The sequence below is a fragment of the Melozone crissalis genome, unplaced genomic scaffold (assembly GCF_028551555.1).
Source record: "Melozone crissalis strain CALT ecotype California unplaced genomic scaffold, PUWL_Pcris_2 ptg000018l_1, whole genome shotgun sequence".
Taxonomy (NCBI): domain Eukaryota; kingdom Metazoa; phylum Chordata; class Aves; order Passeriformes; family Passerellidae; genus Melozone; species Melozone crissalis.
In genome coordinates, this window is record NW_026535796.1 from 5,905,697 (window position 1) to 5,920,425 (window position 14,729).

General features: G+C 40.8%; 1 protein-coding gene across 1 annotated transcript in view; it reads left to right on the top strand.

Moving 5' to 3' along the window:
• The window catches only part of TRIM66 (tripartite motif containing 66), a 44,731-nt gene extending 30,495 nt beyond the window's left edge, over nt 1-14,236 (top strand). The window contains exons 11-20 of the mRNA XM_054276019.1: nt 2,929-3,201; nt 3,407-3,635; nt 6,730-6,790; nt 7,480-7,654; nt 8,441-8,733; nt 10,224-10,347; nt 11,672-11,746; nt 12,878-13,030; nt 13,644-13,862; nt 14,177-14,236. Coding sequence (XP_054131994.1) covers nt 2,929-3,201; nt 3,407-3,635; nt 6,730-6,790; nt 7,480-7,654; nt 8,441-8,733; nt 10,224-10,347; nt 11,672-11,746; nt 12,878-13,030; nt 13,644-13,862; nt 14,177-14,236 — 1,662 coding nt within the window. The remainder of the gene's footprint in view (nt 1-2,928; nt 3,202-3,406; nt 3,636-6,729; nt 6,791-7,479; nt 7,655-8,440; nt 8,734-10,223; nt 10,348-11,671; nt 11,747-12,877; nt 13,031-13,643; nt 13,863-14,176) is intronic.
• The last annotated feature ends 493 nt before the right edge of the window (nt 14,237-14,729 follow it).

Sequence of the window (14,729 nt, forward strand, 5' to 3'; positions counted from 1 at the left end):
TAATGGCAAAAGAAATGATTATTTTAGGGAGTGAGTTAATAGTCTATTAATGAGCCTTGTTCCCAGTGCATTGTTCACTTCACACTTGACAGCAGCTCCATGGATCAGGATGGAATGTGTCTGTTCTTAACTGTGAGTTTTAATATTTTGCACTGAAAGATCATAATGTTGCTTCATCATTAAAATAACCACAAAATTAACTTTTGCCCCAAGGGAAAGACAGATGGCAGTTTGATGGCCTCATTATTCTTTTTAACAAGAGTAAGGTTTTCCATTGGCTTATATAATCTAAAAAGATCTCTAAAGAAACTGATGCTTGATAGAAGAGTAAAAAGGACATAGCCACACCATGCAACTGAATTTCACCTTCCTGAAAATCTTACATGTGTGTCTCCATTTTTTTACCTTCAGTAGGAGTCATCCCAGTGACTACTCTCAGTAAGTAAACTTGTGTCACTGGAGCCAGGAGAAATCCTAAATTGCCTTAGGAGGAGGAGCATTTCACCTGAGCTGCACACAGAGGGTCAGGTCTCACCACATGAGATGATGGCACGTGCTTGTAAATGAGTCAAGGAAGGTGTGGGTAGTGATTGGAGGAGCTGAATGGCCGGAAGGGCTCCAGTTAATTTGGGAGCAAATTTGGGTGGTGTGCCTGCCATTTGTATGCCTCAGCATGGCCATTCCCAATGAAGCACAGCTGTAGGCTACTTCTATGGACTCAGGAAATTGTGGATGCTCCATGCTTTGGAGAACCTGACTAAATGTTTAGCTACCTCACAGGGGCTTAATTAATGCTCACAGTAGACTCTGAAGCAAGGGGAAAAGGCAAGGGCAGATTACAGTTCATCTTCAGCTCCAGCATGAATTCTGCTTGTTTGTTTTAGTCTTTTGTGAGTGGTATGGGAACAATTCACATGTTAATTCTGTCATCTGGAACAGGCTTGTGATAAAATGAGTGATGCAATGAAAAGGTAAATGCGTACTTTGTAGCTCCCATTTGTCACTGCAATTGCAGAAACCTGTTACAAGCAAATTGGGGTGGCAAAGAAACATTTTTGATCTTTATGGACTTTAGGATGCGTGGCGTTGAAAAGTGGATTCCTTGCTGACCTGTGGAGATAATTTTGGTTTGAAACCTCAGCATTTTTAGGAATGCTCTGTCAGATAGTCTAAATAGCAAGTTTGGGCCTCCTCTGGTGCATTTCCTTATTGGCTGTGGTCCCGTTTGCAGCTCAAATGTAAGGTGGGAAGAACATGTGTGGCCAGCTGCTTCCAAAAAGTTGTTCCAGGTCAGACAGCTTAGATTCAGGGGGGTCCATTGGACTCAAGAGGGGGAGGATGCCCAATTCCCTGGCTGCAGGAACCCAGTGCTCCTTGGGGTGCCTTCTGCATGGAGGGTCTGCTTAGAGCAGGCTCACTGCAGCTCTGTGTGCTGGAATGGCACAAACCTCCCCTGGTCCTGTGCAAGAGCTCACCTCTTTCTGTCTCAAATGCAGGTGTATTTTGTCTCATCAGATTAAGTGGTCACTCTTCAGGCAAAGCTCCCATCATAGCATCTATTGCAAATTGATAAAGAGGAAATTAAATTCCATCCATGGTTAGGTGGGAATTTATGTCCGTGGGCAGTGTTGTCCTGGCCCAGAGTTGCTGTGCATTGCAAGCAGAAGAATTCAAGGCTGGCAGGAGGAAGGATTTACACAGGCACATCTGGCAGCTCAGGCTAGGCTGCAGTCTTTGCCACTGTGGGGTTAAGATGGACAAAAGTATCAAAATCCCAAATGGAGTATATATTGAGAAAACTACTAATTAAATTTAGGAAGTGGATTCTATCTCAGATTCACTTCTGAGTCACAGGCCTCTAGTGGAGAAATAAGTACAACAGTAAATTTAAACTCTAATTCAGATGCGCTGGACGCATTTCTATTGTCCTGATTGATATTAAAATGAATGCTACCTACTGTATTGCAGTCAAATGAAAAGGATGTAGTCAGTCTAATGTAAAGGATAAAACACCAATGAGCTATGATGAAATCAAGGCAAAGTTGTGTATTCAAGTGACACAGATCTGTACACTTCCAAAATTCCTTCTCTTTTCTTCACATGGATGCTAGAACAATCTTGTTTTCAATAGAGTCCCACATTCCAGGGAGTGAGGCAGCTTAGGGAAGTCACCTAGATGAGTGGGTTTGCTTTGGTTTGTGTAACAGTGACTCTGTGGGTTTGGTAGTGACAAATCATGAGACAGTCAAAAATGCATGTTGGTACTTTGGTAAATATTCCCTTTCTTTGGAAACTGGGCATGTTTTCTCATTAGTACATGTAGGAGATTTCTGCATTTAATCTGTGTTACTTAAAGGGAAGGAAGTGCTTTAGGTTTTAATGAGAGCAACTCACTAACTATCATAAAGTTTTTAGTATCATTAATAGGAGAAATAACTTCGTGTACTTAAGTCAGAGTTAGATCTTATTTCTTCTGAATCTTCTTTCTGAATGATTTTATGTTCTTTTAATAAAATGACAAAATTTCTGATTTGAATCTCATTTCTTCTGGGAAAATTTAATGCAAAATAATAGGGTTTATGTCAAGGATTAATTTGGTACAGTGTTCTACATAGATTTCCCAATCATTGTAGGAGTTAAAAATCAGAATCCCTTGAATTGATCTAAAGAAGACATTTTTTTTTTGTAAGCACCAGAAGAGTAACCCAGTTGTCTCCTTTTCCAGTTTTCAGTTTTAATGGTGGAGAATCTAAAGCTTTTGGAAGCAGCATAGGATTACAATAGATTCTTACAGCCCTTGTGACACAACTGTTTGACTATGTCAAGCTGAAACTGAGCATCTCATCTATTATAGAAAGAACAGCAGCATTTTGCTGCTGGAAAGCTGATTAATATATTGCATTTTTTTCTTCTTTTTGCTCTTCCCAGCGTTCAGCATCTCTGAGCTTTGTGGGCTTTCCAAGCAGTGCAGAAATGGAATTATCTCCCACGAGGTTACCCAGCTCTGCCGACCCAGAGGTGAAAGGTGCAGCTGCTGTGACACCTGGCCTGTCCCCAAACGCCCTCTGTGAGTGTGACACTGCAGCAGAGCCCCTGCCCAGCTACAGCCTGGCTCTGGGCAGGGCTCCCAGTGACCCCAGCCCTGGGGCTCCTGCTGCCCTTGCACCCAGTGATGCGCTCCAGGGAGGCACCAAGTGCAAGGTAGGGATGCCTCAGACTCCTCTGCTCAGGGGGAGTCCACTTCCCTTTACAGCACGTTGTTGTTGGTCAACCAGTCAAAATGCTGTTTCAATTACAGTTTTCCTTATCTGGTATTTGAAGACTGATTACAAATTATATTCTTAACATGAAAAGAAGGAAAACTCATAATTGAGTTTTGCATTTCTTTCTCCCCCTCCCCCTGCAGCTAGAAAATGAAGACTTCAGTGCTGTGGATTGTCTTCTAGAAAACAGCTTGGCTACTGCTGGGCAAGAGGTAGTTAATGAATTAACTCTTTCTATGCAAAAAGTGATGGAAGAACCTATTAATCTTTCAATCAAAAAGTCTCAGCATTGCACTTCTCCTTCTGAACTGCTCAGCAACACTTCTTTCCTGCCTGTGAATGCCAGAATGAGACAACCTAGAAGCAAAGAAGGTACCAGGCTTTTAATTATTTCCTTTAGGTTTTGTGGTTTTTTTTTTTTTTTTCTTAGCACTGTTCATTGCTAGCATGGCAAAGCAGTATGCTTATTAATATACTTACATGTAAATGTGCTTTTCCAGCAAGCTTCAAATATTATCAGAGTACTTAATCCAATGGAAAACTATGTTTGATCTCATTTGTGGAGGAAAAACATGGAAACGATATGCTTTAAATTTGTAACATCTCTCATCTGTGAACCAGAAATGAGTGTGACTATGTGAAGTACCTGGAGTATTAGTTCTCTTAGAAGCACTCCTGTTAATGAGACCTGCAGTTATGACTATTGAAGAGCTGGTTTGAAGAGTCCAAATTCAATTAAAAAAACCCACGTTACTTCCAAAATGTAATGTGCCTTCTGCTAAGTCCTCCACATCAGTAGCATACCAAATTTTTGTTAACACGTTGCTCAGCATGTGCCTTTGCTTGGCTCTGTCTACTGTGGAACATTCCCTTCAGCCAAGGCCTATTTCTTCAGCCCTAATGGAGAATTAGGCTTTACTTAACTCTTTTCATGGGCAAATTGCCAACATCGTGCTACACTCTAAAGGCTCATTCCTGCAAACTCTGAAAGTCAATGGGACTATTCATGCAAGCAAGGGATTGCAGGATCAAGCTGTTATCCCATGACTTATGCCAATATTTGGCTGCATTTCTCTATAGAAGATGAATTAATATTTCTCTCTCTGTGCTGTATTTTTATTCAGAGAATTCTAATTAGTACAAAGGAGGCCTAGCCCAGTGAGCCAAGGAAAAGTATTTGTCTTCTCTTCAATGTCCCATGCCAAACAGTGGCAATTATGGCACAATCATTTGTGTGAGCTGTAAGAATCAGGGGCACCCCTAAAAAGCTGTGCCTCAGGCAGGCTGAAGTGTCTTGGGGAGGAGCAGCGATGTGGTATCTGGGGTGGCTTGTGTGACACCACACACTGGGGCAGCCCCAGCATTCAGAACCTCACTGTCAGTAGAGGATGCTGCAGATTTGCTGGGTATAAAATGTAGGCCCTGTTGTGCAAGAGGCTGGAAAGCCTCGAGTGTTGAATTCAGTGCTGCTCCCTTTCCACCAGGAAGGATCAGGAGTGAGCAATTCCTGTCCTGTCGGTGTTTAGGGGCATGCAGTGAGGAGATACAGTCACCAGTGTGCCATAAAACACGAATTCTGCTGCAGAGGCAATGCTAACTCTGCTGGTGGCTCTGGGTAGGACTTGCTGGCTTCAGCAGCGCTGTGCTGCCAAGCCTCATTCCTTCTGGTAAATGTCTCCGTTTTCTAATAGCAAACCTAAACATTTCAGCCTAATTTAAAACAAAATTATTCTTATCCTAGGTATACAGGATGTGGTAAAAATTGTGCTGTGATAATTTTCCCTCTTACAGCCACTTTTCTTTCTTATGACTTGCATAAACACCCCTCCCTCCTCTTCTCTTTCCTAGACTAAACAAATCTGATGGTTTCAGCCTCTCCTCATGGGTCAGGGGTTTGATTTTTTTCAAAACCACCTCGTTCCTCTGTGCTATTTTGGGTTCTCTGCAATTAAGGAGTGCTGCCCACAGCCAAATGCAGTGCTCAGCTGAGGCCTCTGGGATGCCATGCAGAATCAGGGTATCAGCTCCTTGTGTTTTACATTCCTTGATGCTGGAGATACCCTGTAGCATGGCATTCCTCCCTTCTGCAGCAGCAGCCTTAGGGGTTGACTGTGTAGAGAACAGCTCACTTTAACCCTTAATTCTTTGCAAGAACATTTTCCTAGGCAATTGTTTTCCTTTGGGATTACATTAATCTGACCCTTTGTGAGCACAGTTACCTCAATTCAGTCCCACTGATTTAGGAGATTTTTCCTCTGATGCCCTAAGGCCTATTTTTAACTAAAAACATTCTCCACAGTGCAACCCTTCTAGTTTGGTGTTTCCCACAAATTTTACAGGCACTATTTTTTGATGGGCTCAGTTGCTGATGGAAATGTTGGTTAATGTAGGAAGCCAGCACCACTGGAACACCCTCTGCTTTGAGAGTGTGCAACGAGAGCTGCTCCTTCAGCTCGGTGTGCAGTCTCCTTTAGGAATTCTGTCCATGACAGGGCTGCCCACCCTTCACCTGAGCAACAATCACAAGTGAATAATGCCTTAGGTGTGATGGAAATGCACCTTTCCTTGTTGGTCTTCATTTTATTGTTCCTTGTGGCAGGTACTGTTGACCTGAGCTAGATTTTCTTTTAAAAATCACCTTTTTTGGCCCTCTCTTATCTCAGGATAACCATGATATTGTGTTTATTTCTTGTTTGTATTGGCTGTGTCAAACTAATTTCTAACAAAAGGTAAGATGACAAAATTTTTCAGTTGATTTGTATTTCTGAGGACATCCACTGAGGCATTTGTCTCTATCCTATCCCATCTCCCCAGAACTGTGCTATTACTTGTGTTTAATGTCAGTAAAAACTACAGCTAAATGCTGATACAGCTACAAAAAGCTACAGTTGAATAAATAGCAGATAGTTTTGAGTTCATGTTTGTGTTCCAGACACTGGGAAGGAATTATAGTGTAACTTTTGTCCTGTGGTGGCAGATGGGAGACACAATTTACTTCCTGTTTTCAAGTAACTGGAATTATCCAGAAGCTTCTTTGCATGGAGCTGGAGACAAAAAAGATTTCCTGAGCCCTGGGGGTTCAGACCTCATTGGGTCTGTTTTTCTCAAGTGAAGGCTGTATGGCAAAGAGGATTACTTATGTTGTTTCCTTGTATATGGATGTGTGTAATATGGCTGTGTACATAAGTAATTCCCTGGGAAATAAATAATTTCTACAAAATATTTCATATACGCTCCTTATATTTGGAGCAGAAGCTGTAGTTAAAAGTAAAAAAGACAAAGGCTCTGCACTAGAACAGAAAATAGCATGCACATTTTCTATACATATAGATGAAATTATTCCATATTTCACTTATGATATCATATTAAACACCAGTCAGAAGTACATGAATATTGAAGTACTTTCTACCCTAATCTGCCTGTGATATTATAAATATTTTATTCATTTTCTTATCTTCTGTTCCAGATTCCAATAACTGTGAAAAGGAACATTTTGAAGTGGATATGAAAAGCAATCAGAATGTCAGGTAGCAGAGTCTTTTTTTTATACAAAAGCACTGGCTGTGAAATTTTATGCATGTATTTAGAAAATTTGTCATACTTAATGATGATGGAGAACTTAAAAAGATTTCTAGATTCTTTATAGGTATTAGTTATGAAAGTTGTAAAGTGCTCTCCAACTTGAGAACAGCAATGGAAAAGATGTGGTGAATTCATGTATTTCTGTGTAATTTTCCAGAATGAATAAACACTTGCAAAGCTATCTCACTTCAACAATTAGAAATTGTTAAGCCCCAATGAAAGCTAAAAGATATAATGGGAACAGGATTAACTTTACCCCAACAATTTTATAAAATTTGATTTTCAGCTACTGCTGTGATAATATGGTAAAGTTGATGATGTGCTGTGCTCCTGTTGAAAACAGCCGCACTGAAAAGTATAAAATATTACTTTAATTGCGGTAATTAAGAATACAGAGAGCAGGGCAAAGCTTTAGCACAGGAGTTAGTAATGTATTTACACATATGATTAATTTAAAGTGATTGCATTCACATTTCTTAAAGAACTGGTTTGTGAAAAAAGTATCAAGATTTTCAGTGTTTGGCCACCAGAGTCACAAAGGAAAAGGAGCATAAAGAATGGTGCATGGAACTGAGGATAGAGGAGAATATTGTGGAATGTGGATGAATTTAATCCCGTGTCCTTTTCACCCCAGAGATGCCCCCAAGGAGCAGAGGATCCCCTACGTGCGGCTGGAGCGGCTGCAGATCTCTGCCTCGGACATGGGGGAGCTGCCCGTGTTCAAGCTCCAGCCACAGCACAACGGGCAGGAGGGCAACTTCCTCCTGGTCATCGAGTGTGGCACACGCTCCTCAAGCATGTCCATAAAGGTGAGGGGATTGTCTTCAGGATTTACCTGCCTTCTGCCCTTTATCCCACTGGTTTGCAGGCATGGTTTCTGGGATATTGTACAGTAAAAAAGTCTGATTTGTTTGACTCTCGGGTACTTCTGTGATGGGTTGTGATAAAGACAGTACAGCTTTGAGCTTGCTCCTGCAAAGCTCAAGTGGAGCTCCCTGCATCTTCCATTTCTGAAAGTTTGTAGCTTTTCATATGCTAAGGAACAACTTGGCTCACCTGTCGGGTTACAAATACAGGACAAGTAGCTTAAAACTGACCTGAATATGTATTTGAGTGCTAGGAACCAATCCCAGAAATCACAGTGCAATAGATTTTTAAAAGCTTTGTATTCTATTGCTTAGTGGAATCTTGGGTGTGAACTTCTTTCCACAGAAGGAAACAGGAGTTTCTGGTGGGGAAAAAGACCTACACTTTTTTTATGTTTGGAGTTTTTTGGGGAGCTTGAGTGTTTACCATAAAATTTGCAGGTTAGATTGTAGAATATCCTATTTCTATCACCTGTTGTGTAGAATCTGCACAGGTCTCTCACAGTGCTACGTGGAGGAAATGACCTGGCCAGCCAGTGGCAAATGCCAAGAGTGTGGACCTCCTGAACCCCAGTAGCGTTCACTGCAGAGAAGCACTTGTTGGAAAATTTTTGGTAGTTGTGCCTTCTAAGTACCAGAAGTACCTGGCTATCTGCAGATAACTAATGATGCTTTATGCTAGTGTGTGAAAATGATGATTGTGTGATCCCAGATTTTTCTTCCTTCAAGATAAATAAAGATAATCCAGCTGAAGGACAGAAGTCCCAAGAGGAGAACTCAGAGGATGGGAGATTTCTCATCTGCCAGGCTGCAGGACAGACACAATCCCCATCTGTTGATCAGAAGCTCAGCAATGGCATCTCCAGCATGAAAAAATCCCCAGTTACTCAGGAAGTCAGTCCAATTGAAAATGAGGATTTCTGTGCTGTGTGTCTTAATGGAGGAGAGCTGTTGTGTTGTGATCACTGCCCCAAGGTCTTCCATCTCTCCTGCCATGTTCCAGCCCTGCTCAGCTTTCCAGTGTGAGTATGGATGACATTTCACTACTGTGCTGTTCCTGCTCACTGCCTGGGGGCAGAAGATATCCTCAGGGATTGATGTTTCAGGCTTATGCAAGGGCTGCATCTCTCCCTTGCCTTTTTTGATACTTTTTTGTCTTACATGCAAGGAACTAGATGAATTATGAAAAAGAACTGTGTCCTGTCACTGTGTCCTTTCTGCAGTTAACTGGCCTGTACAGCCAAGGAGGTGGCAGACCAGAATAAAAAATGTTCGTGTGACTCACTGGAGAAAAATAAAAACCTAACTCTCACATAGCATCTGGAGTGTAGACACCAGATCTTCTTGGCAGAACAGAGACTAGCACAAGGGAAGGGCAATCAGTGAGGTTTTATTCAGTTTGTTAGCAAATTTTATGGGAGATATAAGATTATCAGGGCTTTTGTGGAAATATTTTAGTCATTGCTTTGCCTAAGAAACAATCTTTTGCAACTTGTCACAGATGGATTGTATGCAATGAACTAGAAATAGACACATGTCTACATACCAACCTTAAAAGTGAGACTGAATAATGTGCATTACTGTGGTATGCAGTTCTAAATTTGTTACAAATCATTACTAAGTGGAACTAAAGTCTACTAAATTTGAGCCAAGCTCAAATCATTGTCTCAACTGAGAAAAATATGTTGTAAGGTATTAACTTGGAGATTCTGGTTTCTTCTTTCTGTTTAAAAACCAGGACTTTTCTTCTCTTGGGTTTCATTCTTTTCTCTAGTAGTGGAGTTATTACCTTCTAGTTTCAAAGCACTGTGAAAACCAAGTTTTCCTGTTAGAAAAAACTTTAAAGGCAAAGTTAAACTCTAATGAAGTAAATGAATTCCCTTAACTAAAGTTATATGTTCATAATTCTTGAATATATCTTCATCTGTAGCTATTCAGACCCTAATGTTGTAGAAGTTGCATCACTGCCTTCACTAAATTCCTCAAGAGGTTTCTGAAAATGCATCTACTAGCATGGACACACATGCCCTTGCAGGATTATGTCTGTTTGTTTTGGGGACCTGTATTATCATCACACCTTTTCTGATAATGTTGATTTCTTAGATAAATATGTCAATTATTGTATCAATTGATAATTAATATCTCAGTTATCAAAAGGGTCTGGGTTTGTCTTATGAACAGTTGCTGCCTGTTTTTCCTTAGTGTTTTGTTTTTTTTCCAAAGCAGAACTTGAATCAGTGCAGCTGCATACACTGCTGGTAGATTATTTCAAACACATTTTTGTCGTTTTCTTTTCCTTTGTGACAGGAGAAGAGCTGTGAATAGAATCTGAAATGATTATACTTCTGAGTAGATTCAGATGCAATGCAAAATATCTAGTACAATGGGCTTCAGGTTGCCTGCTATCATAATGCTAGTTAAGGATGAGGCTTTCAGTGGTTTCTGAGGTTTGCTGTTTGACAAGGTTATGGAGAAAATTCCCCACAAATTTTTTTTGTTTCCTGTTTTGCAGGGGGGAATGGGTGTGCTCGCTTTGCCGTAACCCCGCGAAGCCAGAGGTGGAGTATGACTGTGAGAACACTCGCTACAGCCACAGCTGCAATGCACAGTGTGGCCTGGCTGACTGTGACCAGAAGGTGGGAATCATTATATAGTGCCCTGTTTAGAGCAGGATGTATGACCTCAACATGAGGCTTTGCTTTTTCATGAGATGGTTTTCACTTGGCTGCTACTCAAATGTTACGCACAGTAGTAAATATAACAAAAACATTGTTGTTGTTTGGTTATATATTATTTTGTATATTATTTGGTCTTCTTTCTAGACATTGCTCTTCAATTTAAAAATGTTATAGAAACAGGAAATGTTTCTATAACATTCTAAAAATGTTATAGAAGCAGGCAGATGTGGAAATTCTTTTCTATATTGAACAGGAAGTCACACTCAAGAGCAGAGCTTTCACGAGTCAGTTTTGCCTGGTTTGTGACCCTGAATCTTTTTGCTTTAAAACTTGGCACCTTCTCAGACTTCTACTTGGGTCAGTGCAATGACATTTTTGTGATGAAGACACTTTTTGGACACTTTTGAGTTGGATTGAAATCATCAAACTGTTTTCTTTTTATGTCCCATTAGTTCCCTTGAAGATATTTAAGCTTTTGACTCAGTCTAGAGGAAAGCTTATCACTTGACACACCTATTACTAGTTTTCTCTACCAAATCTCCATTAAATAATGGCCTTTTCCTAAAGTCCATAGTACTTGGAAAGCACAAATTCAATATAGATGTCATGTGTATGTTTGCGATAACTGGACAGAGAGGAAGCGTCCACACAACTGAGCGCAGATGATGAGCTGGCCCTTTTTCTACTGGATTTGTACAACTGGGCAAAAGTTATTGGGATTTGGTTCTCAAATAGTGAAGTCCTATTTGGAAATTGAATTGATTAAGAATTCCATTTTTGTGAGAAAATATGGTTTATAATGCTTATATAGTGCAATTTTTTCACTAATAAACAAGCCAAACACTAGTATAAGTGTTTCACAAGTTAATGATGATTAAAGGGAATAGTTTTCATGCAGTACTACCAACTTATATCCATTCATGGAAACCAATGTGAGCAATGGGAAAATTGCCCATTTAACTCTTTCCACATTGTTGCTGCTGTTCTCCCAGTTGAGAGCCAAGGAATAGATCTGGAGCACACAAAGTAAATAATGATAGTCATTAATTCCCAAGAATTTCCAGGAGAATGTTGCCTTTCTTGCATTTCTTGACTATCCTTACTTTCTAAGGTGTAACAATGCTATGAGGCAAAACGTCCCCCTGACTAGACTGAAGTGTGCCATTTTGCATCATAGATTAATTTGAGAATTATCTTTTTTTAAGTATGATTGATTAACTAAGGGCAAGAATGAAACTCCCTTGTTTTGAACTACAATTTATTACAATTTTGTCTTCCACAGAAGTGTGAAAAGTTGGTGCTCTCCCTGTTCTGCAGCAGCATGAGCCTCCCATTCCATGAACCTGTCAGCCCCCTGGTAAGTACTGCATGTGCAGGGATCAGAGAGAATCCAGAGAGCCTCACAAGCCTCTCCTTTGTCTTCTTGAAAGATATTCATGAGGGCTTTTTTCTGAACAGTATTGCTTCCTAGGGAAGGGTGGGTGTTTCCTCTTCCAAGTGCCTTGAAGGCATCAGGCCAGAGGCAGGGGAACATTTGGCCAGTGCTCAGGCCATGTCTGAGTGCCAATTTAAGAAGCTGGTAGAATGGCAAAGGTGTATGAGGGGTTCCTGTGATTAAAAGAGTTGACTTGCTTTGTACACGGAGAATATTGTATAGCCATAAGAGAGGTCTGCTCTAGAAGAAACCCTGAACTCCTCTTTTCTTGTGCTGTGCACACAGAAGGTAAATGTGACTATGCAGGGAAGATGTAGGGATATCTGCTTCATCCATCTACTCCACATTTGCAATATTAACTGTCTGCTGTAAGGAAGGTGGAGACTTACACTATTGTAACAGCAGTGCACCGTGTGCTAAAAGTTGAAGAGGGGAAAAATAAAGGTTTTATGTGAAGGAGGAGTTCAATTAATAATATAAACCCCATTCCACCTAATAAAATTTGCAATGAACTTAGGGAGGAAATTACCAAACAGGTCGGTTTAGACCCAGAAAGATTTAAGAACTGAGATATCCTGGTAGGTGATGCCCATTGAAGAAAGTTTTGTTGAACTTTTACAAGAGTGCACAGTGTCCTATTTTGAGTCACTCTTGACAGACTACTTCCCACATTATCAGCTGAAAGTATCACAGCATATTCTTTTTGTAATTGCTTGGGGAAAATGTCAGCTAGTTATCGATGTTACATATATTATTGATCATGGTTAAATTAGGGTTATGGTTATCTGGGGATAAACTTTACAAAGTGCAAGCAGCACAGTAGTCGCTGAAGTGTGGTATTTTTAGGATCATCTTGAAAACAAGTATGTTTTAATCAAATCCAAAAGCACCCAGGAAGGCAATGTGCAAGTGTAGACACTAAAAGATTAGAGCTCTCTATCCTTATGCAAGGATTCCTCTGCAATGACTTCTGTCCAAAATTGCATAGAAGTCACTGGAGAGGAAATGTTTTAATGAAAAATGTCACATACCTGCCTTTTATTCTCATTGCAGGCTCGGCATTATTATCAGATCATCAAAAGGCCAATGGATTTGTCCACCATACGAAGGAAGCTGCAAAAAAAGGACAAGTCCCACTACTCTGCACCCGAGGAGCTTGTGACTGACGTGCGTCTCATGTTTTGGAACTGCGCAAAGTTCAATTATGTATGTTTCTAAAATGCTTGGGTGGGGGGGGACACAAAGCAGGGGCTGGCTCTTTCAGTGGCTGTCACACTGGTGCAATTACTGCTTCCATGGAAGTCAGATGTAGGATTGGGACAAACAAAAGTATTGATTAATTTTATTCTTTGGAAATTATATCAGAGCTTTTTTAATGACAGGTATGAAGTTTGTATGAAGTTATATATGTATCTAAGAACTTGAGATCTAAAAAGAGGGATCTAAAGAGGGACATCTTCACAGACAGCTCTATGGAATGTTGCTGTGTTTGCTGTAAGAAGCCAATCACAGCCAGCAAAATACCTAGGGAAAATAAAATGCACAGAAATTCCTAAGCAGTGATCACTGCTGTTCTTTCTAGTTCACTGCACATCTCTACTTCTTAGAGGTGCACAAACGTGCTCCTTAACAGCAGCATATGGTTTTTACTTACACTGGAAATGCAGGGAGACTAATGGGCTGTAGGAAGTGTGCAGAGACTAATGGAGATGTAGCAGACAAAGCCAAGCAGAGGTGTTGGGATGGGGTAGTTATTTGGATTTGATCCTAGATGATTTCTGTGTGTGGTAGCACTGAACAGTTATTCATTCCCTCACAGCCGGATTCCGAGGTTGCTGAGGCTGGACGATGCCTGGATGAGTTCTTTGAGGACAAACTGAGAGAGATCTATCCAGACAGGCATTTCCCTTCAGTGCAGCAGGATGACTCTGATTCTGAAGACTTGGAGAGCCAGAGCAGCCCCGTGGCATCCCAGGATTTCCACTGGCCGTCATACGGGCAGGAGTATGTGCAGCCCAAAAGGAAACGGCGCCACGCTGTAAGATTGCAAAAGCAAAAGCACTTGGTTGCCAAGTGGCCTCCCTGCTAGCTCTGTTTACTGCTACTGATGGGAAGTTTTGGCAGGGCTGTCTGGGGAAACTGTCAAGCTTCTATCACGGATGTGTGATCAGTTCTACATGTTATGTCACAGTCCCTTGAGTGGAATAAAGTGTCAGATGTGTATAAATGTGCGAGCGGGAGCAAATGAGGCCTCTCAGGCTGCACAGTTATCTTCCTAGCAGAAAGCTCTGTCAAGGTTTGTTAGAAGATTAAGCCCTTTAGCTATTCATTGTTTGTTTCCTTTGTACACAGGACAGCGAAAAAACTAAAAGAATGATGTTTCAGCCAGCTAACAGCCTTCCTCAGGTATGACCTCCTCAAGATATGAGATTTGAGGAATCCAGCAGCATGACTGGCAGAGTTAAGGTGTGTGGGAGGAAAGCAAAGCGCTCGGGCTGTTTATTGAAACTCTCCTATTCTGCTGACCATATGCCTTATTTCTAGATCTTGTGGATAGACAACAGATCAAAATGTTTGTTTAAATCTGTCAATATCCCATCTGTTAAATCACATGTATGTTTTGCAGTGTTTACACTGAAGTACTAATGTCTTGGTCATAGGTAATGATAAACAATAATAAAAATAATATCCTGATAATACCTCATACTGCAGTACTGTTTCATAATCTGTTCAATGTGGCATTGCTATTTTATAGAGCACAGGTAACCATGTAATAATCTTGCAGCCTCAGTGTGAATGTTGGCCATGCTTTGTGATGAATACAATGTGTAGCCATTAAAGCTGTAGTCCTGTCGTCTTATTCAATGATTTTTCTGGGAACTTGGCTGCTCCAAAACCTGTGAAA